Source organism: Urocampus carinirostris, chromosome 5 (assembly GCF_059441175.1).
Source record: "Urocampus carinirostris isolate Australia breed hairy pipefish chromosome 5, RoL_Ucar_1.0, whole genome shotgun sequence".
Classification (NCBI taxonomy): Eukaryota; Metazoa; Chordata; class Actinopteri; order Syngnathiformes; family Syngnathidae; genus Urocampus; species Urocampus carinirostris.
In genome coordinates this window covers 16,690,755-16,715,387 of record NC_142353.1, presented here as the reverse complement: position 1 = coordinate 16,715,387, position 24,633 = coordinate 16,690,755, and the positions used below count along the sequence as shown (strand labels likewise).

The 24,633-nt window shown below is 39.1% G+C and overlaps 1 protein-coding gene across 5 annotated transcripts; it reads left to right on the top strand.

The window, feature by feature from the left end:
• The first annotated feature begins 914 nt into the window (after positions 1-914).
• LOC148365605 (junction-mediating and -regulatory protein-like) lies at positions 915-24,387 on the top strand. Of its 5 annotated transcripts, none has more exons than XM_088335994.1 (11): positions 915-1,624; positions 1,709-2,133; positions 5,086-5,259; positions 10,330-10,480; positions 11,794-11,963; positions 12,024-12,189; positions 13,548-13,717; positions 16,649-16,723; positions 17,625-17,717; positions 17,777-18,239; positions 19,860-24,387. In XM_088335994.1, the coding sequence occupies exons 1-11, from the start codon at positions 1,327-1,329 to the stop codon at positions 20,168-20,170; spliced, it is 2,496 nt and encodes an 831-aa protein (XP_088192120.1). In that variant the 5' UTR covers positions 915-1,326; the 3' UTR covers positions 20,171-24,387. The 5 variants fall into 5 exon arrangements, with proteins under 5 accessions (XP_088192120.1, XP_088192119.1, XP_088192117.1 ...); XM_088335993.1 differs by having other exon boundaries at positions 915-1,636; XM_088335991.1 differs by having other exon boundaries at positions 915-2,133; positions 19,860-20,194; positions 22,834-24,387.
• Positions 24,388-24,633: the final 246 nt, after the last annotated feature.

Below are 24,633 nucleotides of genomic sequence, written 5' to 3'. Positions count from 1 at the left end.
AGGAGTAACATTGTGTGTTAGCATAGCAATTATGCTTTTTAAATTCTTTATTAATGTGCCTGAGCTGTTAAAAAGGCCAGTACAACATTAAAGGGACACTGAGTATTATTGGACCACTAGATGTCACTGTATTGTGTTGTGCAACCTGAAACAAGTGCTCAAAGCACAAGGAATAATACAAACTACGGAAACTCAAAGTGACCAAACGGCACAATTTTTCTTCTCATATATCTTTTTTTACTTCGTGTTTCGGCAGTTTTTTTTTTTCGGCGACCTGTAGCAGAAAAGGGGCATACAATTTTGACGGCTACCTTTATTTGATGCTCATTTAATGTAAAATAATTACTTATGCATTTGAGTAGGCTATGTTTTCAAGAAATGCCCGTTCATGTGCTTTTTTTAAATCAATGTATATATTTTTTCATAAGTTGCATTTTTCACCACTACGACGCTCTAAATTTTACACACAGTCGCTTTAACATTTCTTGAAAGTGAAATCCCTACCCAAAAGGTCTGTTTGTCTGGGAACTTGAGTGCTATGCTATGCTCTGTAAACACTGATTTTCAATAGCATTTGACAATAATGTGCCATTTAGTAGTCAAATATTACACACTTGGGCTTTAAAGTATTCATTGGGTTTTGGAAACTGACGTTGGGGAACTTCACTGCTATGCTATGCTCTGTAAACACTGGTTTTCATTAGCATTTGACAATGGAATGCCATCTAGTGGTCAAATATTACACAGTTGGGCTTTAAAGTATTCATTAGGTTTTGGAAACTGACGTTGTAGCTATAAGGTTAAATTATCTTGACGCATTATTCACTTAAGGATCTGATTTCCTATGTTTTCTACTGTCTTTGAATGCATCGTTATTTAAGGTCTGTGGTCTTGGAGTCAGCTGACACTTAGGTAAACATGTCAACGTTATTCATTCGGAGTCAAAGCTGAACTCACGGACGACTGTGGAACACAAATGTGGGACTAAATACCTTTTTAGTCTCAAAGTGGAATAAATTATTTGTCTTTTAAGGATGCACAGTGAGCATGTTTCCGTCAGTTTACGTTGGGAAGGGTAAGGACCGCAGCTTCAAAGGCGTCCCGCGGTGGTTGAACGTTACGTGAGATGCTCTTAAGCTATGCTAATGATGAAGCTATCGAACACTGGCATAGTGATATCCAAATGGGTGGAAATAACAGCGCGTTTATTCATAAAAACACCTGCCTTGGCGAAAGCTAGCGAAAGGGTTTGAAAATTGTTTTAACTCCACCATAACCGTCGCGATGCCTTCATGCGCATAGGGTGTAGTTTATTACTTTGCAGGGATGGCATTCACCATGGAAGATAATTTTGAGTCGGGCTGGGTTGCTGTTCGCCCAAATGCGTTCGAGGAGAAGGAGAAACATAAATTTGTCTTCATTGTAGCCTGGAATGAAGTGGAAGGCAAATTTGCCATAACGTGTCACAACAGAACGGCGCAAAGGAGAAGCTTTGGCGCCAGCTGCAGAGATATTCCGTTGGAGGATGGAGACAAAACACGATGGCCTGGAAGTCCCACTGGGGGCAAAGTGTCCAAGAGCCCTGGCTCTGGAGCCAGGGAGGCTGCGGCAAAAGGCCTTAAAGGCAAGCTCCCAGGTTCAAAACTAAGTCCCGTTAGGATTAAAACGGTGGTCAACTATGTGTCATCTCACATCGCTTGTGATGCAGAGTCACAGCCAGAAGAGGAGCAGATGCCCACTGTGGACACTCTGGACCTGGAAGATGATCTGAGCCGAGAGGACTGCAGCTGGGCGGGCCTCTTTTCCTTCCAGGACCTACGGGCTGTCCATCAGCAACTTTGCTCTGTCAACTCGGAATTGGAGCCCTGCCTCCCTGTATTTCCAGAAGAACCGAGCGGGATGTGGACGGTGCTGTTTGGACCGGCTGAAGTCCCCCAGATGGAAATGGACGAGCTGTGCTCCAAGTTGCAGCTCTACCTTGGCCACGCGCTGGACATATGTGGCTGGAAGATACTCTCGCAGTTTCTGTTCGCGGAAAATGACGACCCAGATGAGTACTACGAGAGTCTGAGCGAGCTAAGGCAGTGTGGATATGAAGAGGCACTTCTCCGGGAAAGTAAACACCTGCAAGAGGTGAGAGTTTGCTCCTTTTTCTCGTTTTTCCCTTTCCTTTGATCAAATGTGTGCCCTTGTGGCAAAACCTTCGGCGTTAAAGGGGCTGTACAGAATTAGGACTGTGTTACCCGCTGTTGCCTTCTCCTGGCCTAAAGTCATCATCGCAGCCTCAGTCTGCTCATTCATGATGCGCTCAAATTAACTCTCCTTTTTAATCTTTTTGGGAGTTTGGGTTGGCTTCTTGACTCTACTAGAAGGAAGCCTTATCTGACTTTTAGCATTTTCATACTACATTGACATATACATATAAATAAAAAACAAAAGACCTGCAAGCACAACATCACTCTCCATCACTCGCTCCAGCACACATTCCTCAAACCTAATGTGTTTCACTCCAAACAGCTGTGATATGAAAGTAAAATAAAAGCAGCTAGGCACAGTAGAAAATAAAGCATAATAACTCTTAAAACTCAGTTGAACTTTGTCAAGTCACATTTGTTTGGAGAGCCCTTAATCACAAAAATGTCTTAAAAGGACTGCAAAGGATTACAATTACTCCATCGCCTGATCCTAAACTAACATGCGGGCAAGGAAAAACTCAAAACCTCAGTGTGAGGAAAAAAGAAACCTTGAGAAGGGGCCTCACAAGTGGTAATCCCCCTTCCAGGGTGACCAGGGTGGAATAGATTTAGCATTAAGTCACATTACACAAACATAGTGAACATCAATAAAAGAGAACACTAGGAATCCATCCATCCATCCATCCATCCATCCATTATCTTCCGCTTAACCGGGGTCGGTTCGCAAGGTGCAGCAGCCTTAAAAGGGAAGCCCAGACGTCCCTATCACCAGCCACCTCCTCCAGCTCATCTGACGGGATCCCGAGGCGTTCCCAAGCCAGCCGAGAGACATAGTCTCTCCAGCGTGTCCTGGGTCGCCCCTAGGGCCTCCCTCCGGTTGGACATGCCTGGTACACCTCACGAGGGAGGCATCCAGGAGGAATCCTTATCAGATGCCTGAGCCACCTCAACTTGCTCCTCTCAATGCGGAGGAGCAGTGGCTCTACACAGAGTCCCTCCCGGATGACTGACCTTCTCACCTTATCTCTAAAGGAAAACCCAGACATCCTGTGGAGGAGTTCAAGTATCTTGGGGTCTTGTTCACGAGTGAGGGTAGGATGGAACGGGAGATCGACAGACAGGTCGGTACAGTGTCTGCCGTCATACGGACCCTGTACCGGTCTGTCGTGGTGAAGAGGGAGCTGATATCAATCATAAGCTTTTGAATAGAAGTGGGTCCTAAGTCTAGATTTAAAAACTTCCACTGAGGTTGCAGATCTTATCTCCGGAGCCAGAGCATTCCACAGAATCAGGCCCGGATGGAGAACGCTCTCGAGCTTGCAGACTTTTTCTTGGCCCTCGGAGTCACAAGTAGACCGACATTTTCCGAGCGGAGGCTCCGTGCAGGAACATAGGAGGAAACCAAATCTGAGAGATAAGAGGGCGCAAGTCCATGCAAACATTTGTATTTCAGTAAGAGAACAATCTTAAGTGGACTGGGAGCCAGTGCAAGTTTGCCAATACAGGAGTAATATGCTCAAACTTTTTTTGTCTGCTGCCGCATTCTGAACTAGCTGCAAAATTGTTAACACAAACTTTATTGAGAACATTTGTAACTTTCAAGTTTTTAAGGACCTTACAAATAATGAGTATAAAAGAAAAGAATAGTACCGGAAATAAAAGTAGAAAAGTTTGGACCCAAACACTCAACCTTAGATGTTGAGGTTTATTCCTTCTACGATTATCTTCTTCAATACTCAATCATTTAATACTGATTTATTATCCTTCTCCTTCATATACAGTACAGTATTACAAAAGTGCCATAAACATGTACTGAGCCTTTTCATTAAACAAGCTGAACAATCGATTACAGTCCCGTTATAAAAAGTGGTTGTATATTCGTACTCATTGACTGTGTGATGATCGATGTACAGTAAATACTGAGCGAGATGCACTTTGAATAGCACTAGAAGCTCTCCAGACGAACAAGTTAAAAGACTCATGAGTGAATTAGCCCCTATTAAAACCCTATTTTAACTTTTAATCGTAGTCATAAGGATGTGCTCAACAACTATGACCTCAATAACAAAAACATAATGAAAAAAAAAACGATCCTTCCATCCACCTTCGATGACTTGCTTCCAAAATTAATTAGAAGGGTGTAAATCCATTAATACATGATGCACATAGAGTCATAGAACCATTCACACTTTTGGAAAATGTACTTTGTTCAATCAGACTTTGACAGAAGGTACAACACCGAGAAAAAAAAAAACACTCGAGCACAGGAGATTTAAACATGAAAATGTGAAGGATGGATGAATGATAAAGAAAAAAGGTAGATCATTGATATTGTAAAGTATGCAACTGACTTTTCAGCTATATTACATTATACCTTTTAAGCTAAATTATGCAACATTGTGATATGAATATTTTTTTCTACCATTTACTAGTGGGGTCTGGTTTCCATCCAAACGGTGGCAGTCAAATATGGCCACCGGACAAGGCCCACTATGCTGCACAAACACACACTCTGTCCTATTGATTCTCTCTGAGGGTTGATTTCTTGCAGGGCTCCATTTAGATGGTTCAGTCTGGCAACAAAATGTGTGACTATTGATTTGATTCCCAGCAGTGGATCGCATTCAGCACTGAGCACTGGTGCTTTGTTCTGTTGTCACTATTTACAGTTATAAAAAGCCTCCCTCCTTAAGTCAGCAGGGTATTTGTTTCTATTGACTAACAAATAATAAACCATTTTTTTCATGATAATATTTAATTCTCTTGCTTTCTGATTTAACAAATATACTATAAAATCCTATCGAAAGTCTTCCTACAGACGTGAAGCTAATTCTGTTGACACACTGTAAATAGACCAACTTGTGTGTGTGTTTTTTCCAATTTTGTCAAGCTCCTTGACAAACACAGGAGCATGGATAGCATGGTTGACTTGTTGGAGCTTTATGAGGAGGAGGACCAGGCCTACGGATGCTTACTGGAGGCCTCTACAGAACTGTACCAGTACCTGCTGCAGCCATTCCGAGACATGAGAGAGCTAGCTATGCTGCGGAGACAACAGATCAAGGTATGCCACTTGCATCATTGTGGCAGTTGAATTTCCCTACATAATCTCCACCTTCAGAACATTTATCCAATAAATCATAGCTAACTTTGGTATGATGTGACACACCATTCAAAGCAGATATAATTTCTGTGATATTGGATTAAAAGGGAAAAACAGGGGATGATTGGTTAGCACAGTTCACAGGTCCCGGTTTAAGTTCTAGCTACTGGCCTCCCTGTGCAGAGTTTGCATGGTCTCCTTTTTTTCCGGGCACTCCAGTTTCCTCCTACATTCCAAACATGCATCTAGGTTGAGTGATAGTTTGAAAATGTCCCAAAGCATAAATGTGTGGATTGGCTGTCTCTCTGTGCCCTAATATTATCTGGCAACTGGTCCAGGGTGTCCCTTGGCCACTGCCCTTATCTCAGCTGGGATGGGCTCCACCACCCTCGCGACCCTCCTAAAGATATGCTCGGAAACTGAATTCATAGATTTAGAAACAGTACAAAAAAAATCTGCTGTCTGAAAGTAAAATCTAAACGGCCTGTTCAGTTCATGAATCATTACTAGCATCTTTATTTTTAGATCATCAATCCCCCAAAATCAGACACGTCACTTAAACAATGATAACAACATTTTCCTTCTTCTCACTATTACTGAGGTTACCTCACTAGATCCATGAAAAAAAGCTGTGTTAAGTATGGAAATTAAAGAATAAGGTCCAGTTTCAGTAGGTGTATTTGCGATATTTTAGCACTACAATATTGCTTAATGTTTGTTACATATCAAAATTACAGTTGACATTGCTTGCTACAAGCTTGCTACTTTGGAGACAATTAATGAATGAATAGGTATTTGATTTAAATGTATTTTTGATTTAAATTGTTATGTTTGATGTCTGAATCTTATGTATTTCCATGTCAAACAGGTCACAACTGAATCAACAGTGCTTTCAATTATTGCAGTATTGCACCAACTATTGATTTCAATGAATGAATGAATGATGGCAGCAGTATTGTTACCAATGATTGAATGAGTTACTGTATTTGTACGTGTAAAATACCTAAAAGTTTGGATGCGCTTTATACACAAGGTTTTTGTATATTACTTTATTTGATCAGAAAATTATTTCTAACCAAAATCACAAGACATTGGACACAATAGGAATTGAACACAGGTTGTGCAATAAATGCAATAAACTAACAGTGATAAAGATGACAAATAGAAAGGGATTATATTTCATCACATCAAAACACTATTTTTAATCACAGTAACTGAGAAGAATGTTAGAAAAAGGAGAAAACAGAAAGTCGTCCTAAAGGACATAAATAAATGCAAAAAAAGCACAACAATGGAAACAACTCTGGTGTATCTGATGATGAATCAGACTTTGCAGGACATTCGATAAAGACATTGTGAATTCTATGTTGGTGCTGTGTTCATAGTTTACGTAGTCTATAATCTATTTTAATCATGGCCGAAAATATTCAACAACATTCGTTATTTACTATGTTTAATTTAAACTGAGAAAAAATGAAACTAAATTTTATACCGATTTAGGGATCTGAGTTATACAGTACATGAGTGTGCATCATACAGGAATAAATGCGGCAGATTGGCACAATTCCCAACCAATTTTTTTGTCTGTGGCAAACAACTGAGCATTGTTTGTTTTACATTCAACTCAAGCTCTTGTATATGATAGCATTTTGCCGATGTAACATTTTTGCTCGGTACTTGGGCAGCAAATGGCATTCAGTGGATCTCCAATTACCTGCCGCCTCAGAGACACATAAATAAATTAAGCCCTGCTTGCTGCTATAGGATTACCATTCATAATCAATTACAATTAATATACATTGTGAAAAAAACCCATAAATAATAAATAATAAAAAATCAAAGCATTGAATAACCCAAAGTAAAAAGATAGCAAGGTTCCACCGAGATTTGAACTCGGATCGCTGGATTCAGAGTCCAGAGTGCTAACGATTACACCATGGAACCACCTGTTGCTGCCTTTCGGGTTGGAGTAATTCTTGCCATCTTGTTTCAAAAGCAGTCATTTGAAGTCATCTTTAAAATGTTTCCTTAGCTGCAGTGAGCGTGTTCACTGGATTCCCTTGAAACACGCCCTGCTAGACTCTAACCTGCCATTCAAAAGGAAGGATAGGTTCACACAGCATATTATTACAGCATGTCTGAAGTATGTGCGACAATTTTACTATATTGCCGCTGGCTGGATAACTGAATTATTTTTACTGCTGTTGCTATTCCATTTTAGTCTGTTGGCCAAAAAGCTGTCAACAAGCTACTTTACTTAAGTGTCTGAAGTGTGAGAATCAACAATATTTACATCATATACTGTACAACAAATTGATAGCAAAATAATAGAATGATCAAATGTTTTGATGAATCAAATTTTATGCCATTAAAAAATACAAGAACTATTAAACGGCTGGTATTGAGTGAAAGAATGAAACAAGCTATTTGTGGCCCATGAGCCATACTTTACCATTCTATTTCCCACAATTAAATAAAGTGCAAAAATATATTCAGCAAAAAAAAACACTTTCTTTGACGAGAAGTACAGTAAAAATAGCTCAGATGATTCTAGGTGTTCATGGTTTACGGTTTACAGATTCCTTAACCGCATGGGTCGTCCGGGTACCATTGAGGTACCAACTCTGGACAGCTTTCTTCACTGTTGGCGGGTCCTGGCCTGTTCTTGGGTCGCGGCAAAGTTGGCACCAGTCCATTCCTTAATGTGGTCGGCCCATTTGTTTTTCAGTTTTCCCTCCTCCTGCCCCCTTGATCTGGGCCCTGGGGAATTATCTTGGCCAGTCCTGATGATCTTGTGACGTGACCATAGTTGGAAGTTTTTCTTTTATTGGTCGCACAATTACTAGAGATTTTGTCCATCCCGATTTTGCCAGATCTTTCGGCATATCTTTGTCAAAATGTCTATAGTTTGCTCACCACCATTTTGTATAAGTTTGATGGAATGTTGTCGAATCCTGGAGACTTTCTGATCTTCAGCAAGATAATTGCTGCCTCTACTTCTCTGAAGAGAGGGGAGTCCTTACTTTCTACTGGGCCAGAATTCTTAAGGACCTTAGGGTCTCCCTGTGTTGGGTGGTTGTAGAGTTAGGAGCAGATTTCTGTCCATCTATCTATTATCTCTTTTTCTATAGTAAGCTTGTTCATACATTTTTTTAGATTGTACAAAGAAATAGATAGATAGATAGATAGATAGATAGATTCTTTATTCATCCCCGAAGGGAAATTCACATTTCCAGCAGCATCCCTGAGCTGAGAACAGTACAATAATAAAGCCAAAAGAATACAATGTACAAATACCCAGTGTGACGTGCAAATGCCCACTGTAGCGTGTTATATAAAGTAACTAAATAGTGCTACACAGAATACATATTGCAGTAAGATTCGGTAATATCCAATGTAGGTGGTGTGGTTTAATGTGGGCCTTTACTCTGCCGGGTGGAGTTAAAGAGCCTCATGGCATGAGGAAGAAAAGATCTCTTCAGTCTGTCCGTAGTACAAGACAGTGACAGCAGTCTGTCGCTGAAACTGCTCTTCTGTCTGGAGATAATGCTGTGTAGTGGATGCGATGGATTGTCCATGATTGACCTCAGCTTTTTCAGTGCTCGTCTCTCAGCTACTGTTGTTAGGCTGTCCAGCTCTTTGCCCACAACAGAGCTCGCTTTCCTAGCCAGTTTATTGAGACGAGAGGCATCCTTCTTCTTGACGCTGCCTCCCCAACACGCTGCCGCATAGAAGAGGGCGCTTGCCACTACTGTCTCATAGAATATTTTCAGGAGCTTTTTGCAGATGTTGAAGGAGGCCAGCCTTCTGAGGAAGTAAAGTCGGCTTTGCCCTTTCCTACATAGAGCTTCTGTGTTGGCAGTCCAGTCCAGTTTGTTGTCCAGCTGCACACCCAGGTATTTGTAGGTCTGGACAAATTCTGCACAAATAACAAAATATATTAGGGAAATCCCATCATTGTTAAGACAATTTGTTTTGTAAAAACTTTAGTTGTTTTCATCACTTTTATTTTCTGTAACTTCAACTCTGAAAATGTGTTACTCCCATTTACTTCAAATGCAACTGAAACTCATGTGTTATTAATTGTATTGATAATACCAATGGACTATTACAGTTGTAATGTTATCAATATGACACCGAGCTAAACCATCAAAGAAGGACCATGACCACAGTGGACATGCGGCAGTGCGGCATTAGCTCAGGAGCTAGAGCGCTTGTCTTGGGATCAAGAGGTCGCAGGCTCTATTTCCGGCTCCTCCGTGTTATATGTCGAAGTGTCCTTGGGCAAGACACTGAATCCCTAATGCCTTTGATAGCAGGAAGCTGCTATGCATGGCTGACGCTGCTATCGGTTAATTAGTGTGTAAAAGGGAATAAGTGTGAAGCACATTGTAAAGCGCTTTGGGAGGTCTTCATTGACTTGAAAATCGCTATGTAAATGCAGATTATTTACATTTGTAACTGTAGCTTTAATTCCTTCTAAGAATGGTGAAAAGTACATTAAAATACATTGAGTCTATGTGCAAATAAGTTTACAATAACAAAACACAAACTTAAAACTATTACAAGATTTAGTTGTTTATACATCATATCAACACTTTTAGAAGTTTACAGCAATTCATTGTTAATCCTTCAACATTGATGGAGACAGATTAGAACATTCACCTGTCTTGTGTGTAACTATTTAAGACAACTAGATCAAAGAGCAGGAAGGGACAGGTAAAACCTGGAGGTAGTATTACATGTTATATTTTTCCACTTAAACATACTAAATTATTTATTCAACAAAAACAGTTGTCATAATGATAACACAACAGTACTAATGTCATCTGATTTAAATCAAATCTGCGAGTGACAGCACACCATATTTGAGCAGTTCCAGTTTTTATTTCATGCAGTTGACTATCTTAAAAAAATGGGTATTTTTTTTACCTGACTAACACAGTCGCTTTAGAAAATAAAAGTACTTCCAGTGTCATTTTTGTGTATTGGTGAATGAATAACATACAAAGCTTAAACATCTTTTGCCAGATCTCAATCGAGAATGACTACCTGGGCCCAAGGCGCATTTATGCTCTCCAGGAGGAAGACTCTGACTGGCAGAGGAAAGCTAAAGAAGCCGTCCTTATTATCCAGGAGTTCACTGTCAAATATTTTGAGACGACAGCTAAAGCACAAAAAGGTAATAAACCACCAAGTTATTAAAGCAGTGGTCAACTCTCAAAACACACATAGAAATTGAGAGCCTTGCTCTTAGATTGGCACACACACAAGTTGTATGAGGCAGTGCAGACAGCAGGTATATTTTTATCTGGAGTGGGTGGAAATGAGGGCAGCCATCCATCAGAAAGCTGAAACTTTGTGGAGTTAGCTTCAGAATTGAACCCCACCACCACCCTAATATTGGTCAATTATTTACACCCTAGAGTAGTGTGCTACAGGAAATTCCACAATTGTATCTTCACTGAAAAGCATGCAGTGATTAGTAACTGTAACATTCATCCATATTAGTACTAAGTAGCAGCCGATGACTATTATTTTTTTTTTTTATCCACTAATTATCTGCTAATTGGGTAGTACAGGGAAATATATAAAATAAGTAATTTTGTTTGATGAAGTTTATTTATTTATTGCTGATTTTAATTCTATATTTTTCTGAAAACAAAACAAAAAACAAGGCCAGAAAATAGTAAAAAATGTTTCTTTCCCTGGCAAATCATTTTAAGTATTAGTTTTGGTATTTGGTATTTTTTTTTCTAGAAAAAAAGGCAAAATGTAGTACCTTTTAAAAAAATAGTTGAAAAATATGGTAATATTCAAAATTACAGCATAATTATTAACTTTAATTATAATTTTTATTTACCTATTCTCTACTCATGGATTAGTACAGACAAATATATTAGATAATTTCTTTTGTTTGCTGAAATGTTTTTTTCCCTGCTGATTTTTTTTTAACAAAAAGAGAAACTGAAAAAAAGAACGATAGAACGTAGTAAAAACAAAAGTTTGTTCCCCTGGCAGATTTTTAATCATTTTAAGTATTATTTAGGTTATTTAGATTCTAGAAAATCAAGGCAAAATATAGTAAAACTTGAAATAAAACAGTTTAGAAATTTTGAAAAATTGAAATTACAGAATATTTATTAACCAAAATGAACGTATTACCTCCTGAGCCATACTAACCACAAATGATAAGAAAAATGTTGTACTGTCAGTTCAGGCAACATGATCTTTTGAGGTTTAAAAAACGACATAAAACTGGCTCAGGGAATTAATTTGAAAAAAAGGGAAAACATGACATAAAATCAAAAGAAGTGTGCCTTGGCTCAAAAAAGGTTGAGAAACAGTGCTCTGGAGAAAGGAGTAAATGATGGATATATGGAGCGCAGGATGGACGGAAATTGCTTAAATAGTAATAACTAGATGTCTTACTCTCATCCTAAACTGACTGCGTTCACTTAATTCATTTTTCATTTGTTTTTGTATGGTTAAAAGGCGTATACGAGCGTATGAAAGTGGATCAGCGCAAGTTTGGTAAGGCTTCATGGACGGCAGCCGTGGACCGCATGGAGAGAATCCGCTACGCTGCCGCCAAGGAAACGCTGCAACTGCAAAGAGCTCGGGAGATCAGCCTGGAGCAGAGGAAGCATACCCTTCGAGAGAAGGTACGATGGTAAACGTTTCTTCACACGTAGCTGTGTATGAACACAAGCTCCTCCTCTTAGATGCAGGGCCTGTGTAGTAGCGAGGATGCTATGACCCTTTTGGACCACATGGAGTCACAATACTATGAGCTACAGCTACAACTGTATGACATCCAGGCTGAGATCCTTCAGTGTGAGGAGCTCCTTCTCACTGCTCAGCTTGAGAGCGTACGAAGGCAGATGACAGGTATGACTGCTTTGGCTTTAAGGAACAGTGTGGCTGTATGGTCTCGTGCACCCGGAAATTAGTGCTAAAGAGAACAAGTCTGAATACAAACTACGGAGACTCAAAGTTACCAAAATGCACCATTTTACTTCTTATTTTTTTGCCCAGCCTTTTTGAGGTTTTTGGGTACCTGTAACAGCAAGAAGGAAGACAATTATGTCAGCTCCTTTTAGTTTAGGCTGACGTTATATTAATAATGCTAATATCCTATGAGTATTTTGAAAATTCACGTTTTGTATGATAGTTCATGTATTTTTCATTACCATTAATCCTATCCATTTTTTTTTAATTTAGTTAAGGTTTTTCATACCATGAGGAGGGGCTAACTAACTCACACCCTCCTTTTAAAACAAATCTGTCAAACCCATGGCCCGCAGGCCAAATATGTCCTGCCCAGTGCTGTGAATAACAGAAAATTTCAAATTCTTGTACATACATCTTCTTTTTTCAGTAATGGAAATCATTACTTTCCTTAGTAACTAGTTACTTTTACTATATAGTAACTCGGTTACTAACTCATTTCCTCAAGGTTTCTTCATTTTCCTTATGTTGAGGTTTTTGAGGTTTTTTTTAATCCAAGTGTTGATTCCGATAGAAGATTGGATTCCGCTACTAAATTGGTTGATTGTCTGGCGCTGCAGTACCCAATGTGGCCGTCATAGAGACCCTACAAAACCAGTTGTTAATCAACTTTGTTGGTATTTTTTGGGTGTGCCTTCTCATTAAACCTAGCTAAACACACTTGCGAAGGCCTAAAGTAAAACTGTACATTTTCATGAAAAATTGTTCAGCGGTTGTGGAGACTATAAATCACACATAGTTCCCATATTCAGGTAAACATTTTTATGAATAAAATAAAAAATAAAAACCAAAAAGTATTTTAGATATATTAATCAAACGTTAAAATTAGTGTTTGTGTGCTATTTTGTCACTTTTCAGGCAGTATTGGTTTGAATAAACACGACAAGAGATTAAATCATAGGGAAGGAAAAGAAAGACTAAAAAACTCTCAAAAATCGTTTTATAATAAAATCTTACATCCCTGAATCATAATTTAATTGTGAGCGTCCAAAAAGACCACCAGCCCTCCAGTTAAAGCACACTCTTTATGCCATTAGTTTACTTGTCTGGCCGCCGTAAGAATATTTTTTTTGACCATGTGGCCCCTGAGCTAAAATGAGTTTCACACCGCTGCTTTAAAACATATTTATTGCATGGTGCATTCATGTAACAGTGGCCTATGCATCTTTTATACTAATAAACCAAATAACAAATAAAAGCAATGTGCCTATACATTGTATTTATATACATGTTTTTAGAGCACGAGAACAAGGTGGTGTACTATGACACATTTGAAAGTGCTGATGATATAACAGAGGAAGACACGGCTGAGAGGGAAGAACTGCACAGGCTTCTGGTCAGCGCGCGACAACTGGAAGCTCGAAGAGGTCGCATCACTGCCAAGCGTTCCTACTTAAAGAGCAAGAAGGTGTGTTTGCATGCAACACACTTAAGAATAGTTATCCCACAGATGCTCAAACAGTGTAAAATAAACTAAATTCAATCATTTGACTTTGGTACTAGAATCACACAATTAAAATAGTTGAACCATCAAAACATTCACTGCTCACTATATTTAATGACGTTGTTAAGAAGCAAACTCTTACCACATTGTGATTCCTAAAACATGAAACATCCGGAATTAAAGGGGGTAGGGTATTGTGCTATGAACTGCATCGATAAAGACAACCCTGTCGCAAGGCTTTGATAAAAGCCCTGAGTCAACAACATGAGAACGAAGAATATAGGGATATGGGAGAAGCAGATTGATAAAAGTTCTGAGATTTGTTTTTCTTCCTCCTTTTAATTTAAATTCAATTTTTTTATTGAATTACTGAATAAGTATGAAACAGTATACGATAGAAGAGTTGAACAAAAACTAATAAATACAATAAATCACTGCATTGAAAAAAATGCCAATGAGGCTCACATACCTTCAAATAACTTTTTTACAAAAAATTGTCAAGCTTTACAGCTTCTTCGTCATTTATGAGTCAGACAAAAGAGAAATTATCGATATGTAAGTGTGCAGTATTACATTTTATCAATAGAAAATACCCCGTTGTGTGGTCCAATTCCGATAAGACATAATCAAATTATAAAAAATGAACATATTATTCATCATTTGATTGGTAGAGCAAGAGAAGCTATGTACAAACCTGGGTTTGGAAACCTATGGCTCACGAGCCATAAATGGCTCTATTATATAGCGCTTTTCAAGTCTATGAAAACCTCCCAAAGCACTTTACAATGTGATTCACATTTTTCCATTTTACATACCAACTAACCGATAGCAATGTCAGCCATGCAAGGCAACTGCTATCGGAGGCATTAGAGAGTTTCGGTGTCTTGCCTAAGGACACTTTGACATATAACACGGAGGAGCCGGGAATCGAACCTGCGACCTCTTGATTCCCCTTAGCTAATGCTGCCCCTGATTACGGGAGTGACAAGTTTAAAGTGGTATATTTGTTAACATTTGAGACAGGCTCTGGCATTATTCTTATTTCATATATGTATGTCAAATCAAATCATCAAATGTCACACAGTGAAAAAAATGTGCTGAAGAATAAGCTTTTGTCTGGAGACCGAGATTAGCGGTTTAATTGAATTGTGTCTCAGAATATACGGTGTGGCTCTTTCCAAAATAAAATCGAAATATTTTTGGGCTTTTGAGTCAAAAAGTTCCCAACCAATGGTATAAACTGTAGCAAAAAACATTGTATTGTCCTACCCTATGAATGTAGTTTATGTTCTGCTCTTTTTTAAAAAAAAAAAAAAAACATCAATAGATATGTAATCTTCCATTATGAAAAAACTAACTCAGTAATATTATCTCTAATTCTAATGTTTGAGGACACCACCTCACCTGCTTACCCTGACTGCATGTCAATGCTGTTGAAGTAAGTCATGATTCTTTAAAACAGCTGTGAAGTAGTGGTAGCTGCCCTGGCAGTGAATGAATTAAGCAATTCAGTGTCATCAATGGCTGTGGACAAAAAAAGTTCTAAATCGGGTGACAGTCAATAACTGCATGGCAGATTATCATGTTCTAGCATTGTAGAAATTGTGACTTTGGGAATATCATGAAGTTAAAGACTACATTTGCATTTAAGACTTCATGTGGGCAGCTCGTGATGTATTACATGACGATGTTGGCTGAATGCTATATACCGTATTTTCCGCACTATAAGGCGCACCTAAAAGTCTAAATTTTTTTCAAAAGCTGACCATGCGCCTTATAACACAGTGCGCCTTATATATGGCTCAATATTAAATTCGCAAGGTCTCGCAACTACGAGAAACAGCCGCCGACTCCATTTTTCGCGCTGTGCATACTGGGAAATATTAAACAACGATTCTCTTTCATACGTGCATTTGTATAAAAAAAATGGCTCCTGTTAAGAGACACGCGTACAACGCCGAGTTTAAACTCAAGGCGATCAGTCACGCAGCACAACACGGCAATAGAGCGGCAGCGAGAGAGTTAAACATAAATTAATCGATGGTACGGAAGTGGAGAAAGGATGAAGATAAGCTCCGCCAAGTAAGGAAAACTCAACAAAGTTTCCGTGGCAATAAAGCAAGATGGCCAGAGTTAGAGGAGACACTTGAACAGTGGGTTGTTCAACAAAGAGCGGCAAGCAGAAGTGTCAGTACGATAACTATACGTATGAAGGCAACAGCGCTGGCACAGGAACTCAATATTAAAGAATTCAGGGGTGGTCCTACTTGGTGCTTTCGTTTTATGAAAAGATGCAATCTATCCATCCGTACTCGAACTACTGTTTCACAGCAACTGCCAGCTGACTTCGTTTGTTAACAATAAAGTTTGACCTTTTTGAATGTTTTGTTGACATTCCCTTTAGCGTGGCAACATCTAGAGGTTGCATAACGTAACTACATTCTCTACTGTAGTCAAGTCAAGTCACATTTATTTACCGTAAATAGCCCTTAATCACAAAAATGTCTTGAAGGACTGCACAGGATTACAATTACAAAATTGCACAATTACCTGATCTTAAACCAGCATGCACTTATAGCGCCTTATAATGGGGTGCGTCTTATGTATGGCAAAAGTTTTAAAATATATCATTCATTGAAGGTGCGCCTTATAACACGGTGCGCCATATAGTGCGGAAAATATGGTAGATTAGAATATAATAATATGTATTGTCATTGATTCGAACATAGTGTATGGTATATTATTTACAACAAGATTATACGTGGCACTTCAGGATAAGCATTTTGTAAATTTAAACAAAAAGATTTTCCTGTCTTCTAGTGTGCAACAAACATAACACACCGTAAGCTTGTATGTCAGTGAATAATAAATACGTGTTCTCTTGTGTTTCTACAGGAAGTCTGTGTATCCAACCACACCGTGAACCAGCAAAGTACACAAAAGGACTCTTTATTCCAGCAGATCTTAAAGGTAGGCATGTAATCTTTTTGACCAACTTTTAAATACAGTTTTCACTTTCATTTTTCATGATAATCAGGCCCTGCAAAGTACAAACATTTATTTACTTATGTATTTATTTATGTATTTGATGCATTATTTATGATACATTGAAACCAAAGAACAAACCCAACATTCCAAACTACAAATAAAAGTACTGTACTTTAAAACGTTTTTTTGTGTTTTTTTTTTTTTTTTAACAAATAACATCTGTACCATCAAATTAAAATTTTAAAGATAATATTGCTACTTTATTGCACTTTTGATAGATTACGTGAAATATAATTGGTTTGCCGACAACTTGCGTAGATAAAGCAGCTTCCTATGGGAATCTGATTTAGGCAAAAATCTCAATTTGGCCCAAAAAGAGAGTTATACACTTAAGTTATTGGTGTGATGGTGCATTATGATTATATTTGTATCAGTTTTGTTTGGCAGTCTGTATTAGAAATGATTAAAGATTAACTAACAGAATGTTTCAAAACTATCCACCTTACTTTAGTTGATATTTTGTTGCCATCATGTGGATGTTATTGTAAAATGTGATATGCTTCTAGCGTCCTTGAGCAAGTCCAACTATGTGTGCAAAAGAAAGCATCTTCCTCTGCCTTCTGGTGCTCTTGTGGGTCCAGAGCGTTTTGTTGAAATGATGGCTTTTCAGGAAACTCGACATCGAAAAATATTTGTGGGTACAACTTAAACAGCAAATTTATTGAAGCACGGACAGACACAGATAGAGAAGGGGCAGGGTGACTTTTTAATTAATCAGAACGCAGCACAGATTTCACAGAGTGTGAAAAGTTACCTTTGATAGAGCGATAAGGCGATTGCTGTTCATACATGTATGTGTTTGTTGTCACACTGGTTTTTACAGCCGACATTAGATGAAGAGGAAGATGAGAAAAAGAATAGAAGAGTTCGTCAAGAAAGACAGAGGACACTTGATAGACTTCGCACATTCAAGCAGGTACACTTGATGCTTGAATGTTCCCTCTTTTCGTAGCTGATCTTTACGCATTTGTTTAGCGCTATCCAGGCCAGGTATCCCTCAAGTCCACGCGTTTGCGTGCAGCCCACAACAGGTGGAGAGAGCGCGGCAAGATCACACCGACGGACGATGAAGACGAAACAGAGGAGCGCCCACTACGCCTTAGCGCTGGCGTGCAGACAGACCCCGCGCTTACCAGCCAGCCAGTTGCAGACCCGGAAATGCAATCTCCCCCCCTCCCTCGTCAAGCTGACTCCTTCTGCTCCCCTTGCTCCCTTTCATCACTTCTGGCGTCTTCAGCCTCACCTCCGCCTCCGCCACCTCCCCTGCCTCATCTGCCAATACGAGAACAGGTTTCCCCTTCTGAACGGAACGCCTCGGAGGAACGCCAACACTCCCTGCTAGGTCCCTTTCACCCCCGCTACTTTGACAGCAGCCAGCTGTTAAGCGCCCGCAAAAAGCTCAGGAAGACTCCAGGCCTCGAGGCTCACAATAGACGAGGTACATGGCGACCTTGTTTGGTCTTTTCAGCCAGAGTCATAAGCAGTGGTAGTGGGCAGTGGTTGGCAACGTCTTCTGTACCACGGACCGGTTCATGGTCCGACAATATTTTTACGGCCCGGCCCTTGGGCAACATTGACATATTTGTACTTTTTGTAAAACAAATATTAGGATTATAACAACATCAATTTTAACATTTCTAATCATAACCTTAATAATAATAATAATAATAATAATGAGTGTGAATCTACTGTGTAGTCATATGGAACATATAGATGTCTTCGTAACATCACACCAAAATCTATTAATTCATTTTTCGAACTGCTTATGCTAACGAGGGCCTGAGTGCACAGGGAGAGCACACAAACTCCACGTATAGAGGCTGGTGGCCTGAATTGAACCCACAACTCTGAGGTGGACCTGCCAAAAGCAACACACCCTCGTTGCTACCTTAACATTTAATGCAAAATGTCAAGTCGTTCCATGTGCCAAGTAATTAAAAATGAAAACTCCAAATGAAGCAACCCCACAAAAAGCATGTTGTCGTGTTTCTGACTTAAGGATCCATGCATCCTTCAACCTTGTTGCCAACAGTTTTTCTATAGCAGCAAGTATGTTTACGATCGTTCTAGCATGACGTAGTTGACCGATCTCCACACTGATTGGCTGTAAGCGCAAATGTTTAGTTTGATTCCTCCTTCACTTTATCTTTTCGCGGGAATCCTTGTTTCCCACGTGACAGGCAACTGCGCCCAGCCGTGCGAACAACACTGATTTTGAATCAAACCTATTCAAATTGACGGACTGTGTTTCATGCGTAAAAATAGAGTGCGTGATGTTCTTTTTATGTTAAAGGTTTGGCATGTATGGTACTATACATTTCAAAGAAACACGATAAGTCCCCTTTGTTGTGAATGTTCCCTGAATGCACCATGTTGCATGTCAAACCTCAGCAAATCCACTTTTATGTTTCTGTCTGCCATCTTTTTAATCATAGTCTTGATTAAAAACCCAATTTTTAAAATCAATAATTTATTGTGATTGAATCCAATTTAAATTTAAGTAAAAGTAATAAAGATAATGTTTTTTTCCTTTTGTCCAGCTCAATAATGATAGAAGCCCTGTTGGCATTGGCAAGAGAAAAAAATGACTATCATTTAATTAAATGGTCCTTTACATTAAAAAAATTAACAACAAAGGTTTCTCATATTTCCTTAAGTTGGGGTTTATTGATTGTTTTCTTATCATAATTCCCGCAAAGCATAACACTCGTGTATGATAAGATCAGGGGATGTCGTTACAATGGTAAATAGTCTGCATTTATATAGCGCTTTTCAAGTTGATGAAAACCTCCCAAAGCGCTCTACAATGTGCTTCACACTTACCCATTCACACACACACTCACACACGGATCGGGAGTCAGCCATGCAAGGCGCCTACCTGCTTATTGGGGGCATTAGGGATTCGGTGTCTTGCCCAAGGACACTTCGACATTTCTGTAAACGTATGCAGCCCTTTAAGATTATTAGGTGATTTAGTGCTACACAAATGGATGTGGCTTGACCTACCTACCCACAGTTGATAAAAGAAATGTGCCCATCATTTCCTGTCTGTTTACAGGGAGCTCTCCAATGGACGAAGTACTGGCCTCACTGAAGAGAGGAAGCTACCACTTGAAGAAGGTGGACCAGCGGGCCATGCCCCATGCTGCCCAAAGCGACGACGACTCCAACAGTATCTTGGCACAGATCCGCAAAGGGGTCAAACTGAGGCAAGTTCCCCCTCAAGACAGAAAGGGCCAAGAGGAGATTGCTGCCAACAGAGACCCTCTCGCCAAGAGCATCTATGAGGCCCTTCGACGGATCAAGGAGGCCTCGCCAGAGTCGGACTCTGAGGACGACGCCATAGTGGGGACCGATTGGGAAAGCTAGACTTTCAGTCATCTGTCTCTTGAGGTACATCCTACTCTGCTGTACTTTAGTGGGATAATTATTTGACTGTCAAAAGGTCCAAAAACATTGCTGGTATGTTCTCGGTAGCATTTCCTCTGAGGGTACCACTTCATGACAATGAACAAGCCTTTCGCAACTACACAACACAACTATGGGTGGGATGGGTCACACTGATTCCCTGACAAAATATAGTTTCATTTTTCTATTCCAATTTTGCATTATGATATCTAATATTGCACTGTACCAATGTAAACATGCAATATTTGTATGTAGTTATTACATTATGGCAGGGGTCCACAAACTTTTTTTTGCGAGGGCTGAAGAGGGGCTGGGGTCAGTTAGTAACAGAAAAAGTGTGACGATTGCAGGAGTGGCTTAATATAAAAAATATTGTTTTCTAGAATGCCACAATCAAATAACCCCTCTAGGTTTTATCTCATTTACGACTGCAACTAACGATTATTTTAATAATAATAAACAAATCCGTAGATTCTTTCCAATTAATAAATGAATTGATTAAACAAAAAAACACAAACAACCAAATTTGAATTTATTTAATTAAAAGTTTTAGACCGCTAGAACTAAACAAACAAATATTCTATAGCCTAAAGCAATCCAAGTGTTTAAAAATAGCTTAACAATAAACAAAAATACATACAAATGTTTGTTATGCACATGCAAATATGTAAGATATTGTTTTTTAATAAAGTGCAAACAAAGAAGCACCGTCGAAGGACAATTCGAGTACTTGGTTGGCATGAAAATAGTCTAGGGGTGCCGGACCAAAGTGCAACTACAAGTTTGTCACTCGATCAAGAAAACGTCGCTCAAAAAATATGGTGTCAAGTCCGCCTCCTCTGTATCAAATTGGTACTACAAGCGTGTCCCCTCAACACTACACTACAATGTCAGAATAAAATTCAATGCATTCAACCCAGCAACACAACAAATCGGTCATGAAACACGTTCCCAACGCTTTTAATAATTAATTGTATCGATTAGTTGTTACAGCCCTAATCTCATTATCCCACTATTTTTTGTCATGGTACCAGAGATGAATGTTAATTTTGGTGTGCGTTCCACTGGTTACAATGACAAAGAACTCTATCATACTCTTCTATTCTATTCTAAACATTGTAATTGACACATTTCTTGTCATTGTAACATTTCAAATACACAACTTAATAAACATTTTTCTCTGTTACTGTGACTAAATGACTTTCATAAATCATCTACATCTCTGGTAGTCCAGTGGTAAGAGTTTGGTAAGGCAAAAAAATGTGCGTCAAAATGTTCTCTGGTATTGTTCAGGGGGCCGGACAAAATGTGGAGGCGGGGCGGATCCAGCCCGCAGGCTGTCATTTTGGGACCACTGCATTGTGGTACACTAAAAATGAAATGAAAATCTCCAGAACGTCTCGACACTGAGAAGTGTTCACGGGCATGGTTTGCAAATTGGGGTCATATGGATTATAAGAATACAAATCCCTGAGATTGAAAATGTGATCACATTGCTAACAATTACTGTGGAACGTGACCATTGTCACTATCTTTAGAATGTTCTCTCTTACCTACAAGGTGCAGGTGCAAATGGGGTTGTCGCATGTAGTTGTGCGAGCGGTAGGAGACACACTGCTTCTTTAATGTGACATTGCACATAAGCAGTAAATCCATTTGTATGTCACATTCGATCTATCCCCCTCCCCCTCATGTCCTCTTCTGGCTTCATCACCCCCATGTTCCTCATCCGGCGAGGATGACCATCTGCTTATCTGCAGCGTGCTCTCCCATAGAGAGCGACACTTCATTCATGATGAGGAGCCAAACATGTCCTGTAAAGTCTTTGCAAAGAGACGTAGAGATTCCCGAGCTTTGTGTAGAATGCGTGAGGCTCTCCGAAACTCACTGATGTGCCCACCCATGCTTCTTTTTCCACGCATTTAGTTGAGAGTAGGCGCTTACACTTAGTTGGAACTTACTCACATGCTACCCACATGCTGAGAGCCAACGTGTGCTGAAATATTAGTGGTCACATGATGTAAGTGTTTAACATAGAAGGCCTGCAAGGCTCCAAAAACTGACTATCGTAAATTCCGGACTACAGAGGCACCTGATTAAAGGCGACATGCGCAAATTAAGAACACTAAGAAAATCAATTTAGTGTTTGTACAAGCCACACCATATTTTTTTCCGCAGGATTAAACAGCCGTAAAAATGTACTCAAGTCAATTTCTTAAAAATCAGTGGGGAAATGTCTAGTACAGAAAATTAACACATCGTGCCTGTCATTCTCAATATTAATGGAATTTGTATTAACATATACTCACAAGTTCTGAAAACAAAACAAAAATTCAGAAGCTCGATTAGATTGTTTTATGGAGAGTCGCATGATCTTAAGCTCCCCCATCCCTTGTGCACATGACAAATTGATAGGGAAGAGCTCAAGTATTGTTGTTACTTATCTCGTTCATCCATTCATGCGTGTTACTGATTTGGCCACTGAAGGAAATAATAGTTACTCCAGACCTTTACCCGTGCTTCATTTAATTTTTATTCACTTTGACATTCAAAGCACTAAGCAGAAATCACATTGCGTTATCACCTGATACGAGCCCTGGCAATGCTTTGTTTTACTTAAACAGTTGGATTCCCTGGTTTGTACCAGTTCAAAGCCAGCTGCTAGACCGGGGATGCGCTGAGATCCGTGCAAGAGGCCCACCGACTCCATTCGCCCCGTGGAGAAAAAAAAACAAGAATAAGCTGCATTGTATTCTAAGCCGCAGTGTTTAAAATGTAAAAAAAGTAGCGGCTCGTTGTCCATAATTTAAGATATGCTGTATGTATTGGGGCCTCTGCTAACTCCTGAGATGGGAAAGGATCATTTTTTACAGTCACACGTATTTTTCTCCTGGAAGGGGAGTTTCCTGATTTAGTCACACTCACAACATTAGCACTAACCTTTGCCACTATAAGCTCAATCCATAATTGAACATCATATCACCCATTCTCACCTCCAGCAGCCTTCTGTTAACCAAACACTTAGGTAAAAAAAAACCTGTACAGAAAAAATTGACTCACCTACAATTATCGTATTTTAATACCCTGATTTAGTTTATATACACATTGAATTGGGTTCATATCAAATCCTTGATGGTGCAACACTTAAAGGGACATGGTGTATTATTTAGCACCTCATAGTGGTAAAATAACTAAATCATTTTCTAAAAATCAATTTAGTTTTTAATAACAACCAAAATTACATGAACTATCATATACAGATGCATATTTCTTAAATACTCATAGGTCACTGTGTGTTTTGTTCACTTTGAGTTTCCGTAGTTTTTAATCTTCCTTGATCTCTGTAGCACTCGTTTTTGTTTTCTACACACTAAAACCACATTTAGTGGTCAAATATTACACAGTGCCCTTTCAATATGTATGTATCCATAAAAAGAAGTGGCTAATGGGATAGAGTGACTAAAGCATGCACTCTCTGTGCCTTTCATAATGAGAGCTTGTTGGTTATCGGCCATGCACGGATCATGAAAAGAAATTTCTCCTTCTAAAGCTGTTTAAGAAGGGGGGCGAAACTAGCTTTTTTGTTAGCCTAGTATGCAACACATGCCCTCAAACTGTCTATGGAAGCAATCCTAATGTACAAGCAAATCCTGTTACCTTGTTGCAGAATTTGTCCAAATTAGGTCGCCATTTCTTTTGCCCTTAAAGAAAATAACTGGTGCAATTCTACTTGTGCAGCAATGTTATCCAGATCAGATGCACACCACCTAATGTTTATCCACTGTGCATGCCACTGAATCACATTGGCCTCTTTCTCATTCTAAGCATTTTCAACCGTGGTTTGACTACTTTCCTTAAATTTAATGTGTGATACACAGTATTAGTGAAGAAAGGCACTCAACCCCCCACACAGCAACCTTCAGATGCTTCCACATACTCTACCAAATGCTTGTTTTTACAACATCTTCCTGCAATTCAATAAAAAATGGCATCCAAAAAATCTGTATGACTGATTTTGTTTGAGCTTCTTAAAGGGACATTGTGTATTATTTAGCACCTTCTGGTGGGTAAAAAAAACGCCATTCTAAAAAAACAAGACAATGTTGATTTAAATTAAAAGCAAAACTATATGAATTATCATATAAACGTGCATTTTATGAATACTTGAAAGTCGAGAAATTTGCATTAATTTTCAGAGTTTGTTTGAAATCTTTGACTTTTAGAGTTGTGTTTTCAAGGAATGAAAAGTGTTCAAATTTTGGGTGAAGTGTATGTAAATGCTTAAAATTGTTGCCATGTTTCTCAACAAGTCTGCTTAAAAATGACACTAACACTGCTCTCTTATAGCTTCGCTTTGGAATTGCATTTCTGTCCTGATTACCTGGCCCTCTCATTCTTTTGTATTGTGTTGTCGTTTGAAGCAT

Excerpts from the sequence above, each read along its gene's own strand:
- LOC148365605 (XM_088335991.1), top strand. The coding sequence starts at position 1,327 with ATGGCATTCACCATGGAAGATAATTTTGAGTCGGGCTGGGTTGCTGTT. Across the intron at positions 10,481-11,793 it reads GACAGCTAAAGCACAAAAAG|GCGTATACGAGCGTATGAAA; the intron begins GTAATAAACCAC and ends TATGGTTAAAAG. Across the intron at positions 13,718-16,648 it reads CCTACTTAAAGAGCAAGAAG|GAAGTCTGTGTATCCAACCA; the intron begins GTGTGTTTGCAT and ends GTGTTTCTACAG.